Below are 1,280 nucleotides of genomic sequence, written 5' to 3' on the forward strand. Positions count from 1 at the left end.
TAGAACTTTTATGATCTGCAATAGTTACAACTGTCATCATTACTTCCTAATTTCTAGCGGTCATGCCTTTTTTTCCTAACAAGTTCTATACATCGCAGATAAGGTTTTGAGTTTCTTAGGAATTGACCGCATTCTTTTAAACAGTTAACTTTCTTTGGCTGTTTAGAACAAAAGAAAAGTACTTCCCAATCCCTGCTTTTCGAAAGGGTGACCTTGAAGAAAATTAAGAGAAATGACTTCCTGTATCTGAAACTTGGTTCCTTTGCCCATCGCTAACCATGTCTTAACAAAAGCAAAGAAGTTCTTACAATTCTTTAGTTAGCGATCCAACCCATCCCACTGTCTTAGCTCTAGTCAACGCTCTCTCTTTTCCATTCCAGTCTCCAAGGCAGACCCGGAGGGCTCGGCCCGGGCTTCCGCGGCGGAGGAAATGGCTTCTAGCCCGCTGCCAGGGCCCAACGACATTCTGCTGGCATCGCCGTCGAGCGCCTTCCAGCCTGAAGCGCTGAGCCAGCCGCGGCCGGGCCACGCCAACCTCAAACCCAACCAGGTGGGCCAGGTGATCCTCTATGGCATTCCCATCGTGTCGTTGGTGATCGACGGGCAGGAGCGCCTGTGCCTGGCACAGATCTCCAACACCCTCCTCAAGAACTTCAGCTACAACGAGATCCACAACCGTCGTGTGGCGCTGGGCATCACGTGTGTGCAGTGCACGCCGGTGCAGCTGGAGATCCTGCGGCGCGCCGGGGCCATGCCCATCTCGTCGCGCCGCTGCGGCATGATCACCAAGCGTGAGGCCGAGCGCTTGTGCAAGTCGTTCCTGGGCGAAAACAGGCCGCCCAAGCTGCCCGACAACTTCGCCTTCGACGTCTCTCACGAGTGCGCCTGGGGCTGCCGCGGTAGCTTCATCCCCGCGCGCTACAACAGCTCCCGCGCCAAGTGCATCAAATGCAGCTACTGCAACATGTACTTCTCACCTAACAAGTTCATCTTCCACTCCCACCGAACGCCCGACGCCAAGTACACGCAGCCAGACGCAGCCAACTTCAACTCGTGGCGCCGTCATCTCAAGCTCACCGACAAGAGCCCCCAGGACGAGCTAGTCTTCGCCTGGGAGGACGTCAAAGCCATGTTCAACGGCGGCAGCCGAAAGCGCGCGCTGCCCCAGCCCGGCGCGCACCCCGCTTGCCACCCGCTCAGCTCGGTTAAGGCGGCCGCCGTGGCAGCGGCGGCTGCGGTGGCTGGAGGCGGGGGACTACTGGGTCCGCACCTGCTGGGTG

At 57.2% G+C, this 1,280-nt stretch overlaps 1 protein-coding gene across 1 annotated transcript in view; it reads left to right on the forward strand.

Annotated features, from left to right (window-relative positions):
• The first annotated feature begins 382 nt into the window (after positions 1–382).
• The window catches only part of SKOR2 (SKI family transcriptional corepressor 2), a 39,870-nt gene continuing 38,972 nt past the window's right edge, over positions 383–1,280 (forward strand). Inside the window, exon 1 of the mRNA XM_029921555.1 lies at positions 383–1,277. Within this exon, the coding sequence (XP_029777415.1) occupies positions 431–1,277 (847 nt within the window). The 5' untranslated portion in view covers positions 383–430. The remainder of the gene's footprint in view (positions 1,278–1,280) is intronic.

Source organism: Suricata suricatta, chromosome 14 (assembly GCF_006229205.1).
Source record: "Suricata suricatta isolate VVHF042 chromosome 14, meerkat_22Aug2017_6uvM2_HiC, whole genome shotgun sequence".
In the NCBI taxonomy this organism is placed as follows: domain Eukaryota; kingdom Metazoa; phylum Chordata; class Mammalia; order Carnivora; family Herpestidae; genus Suricata; species Suricata suricatta.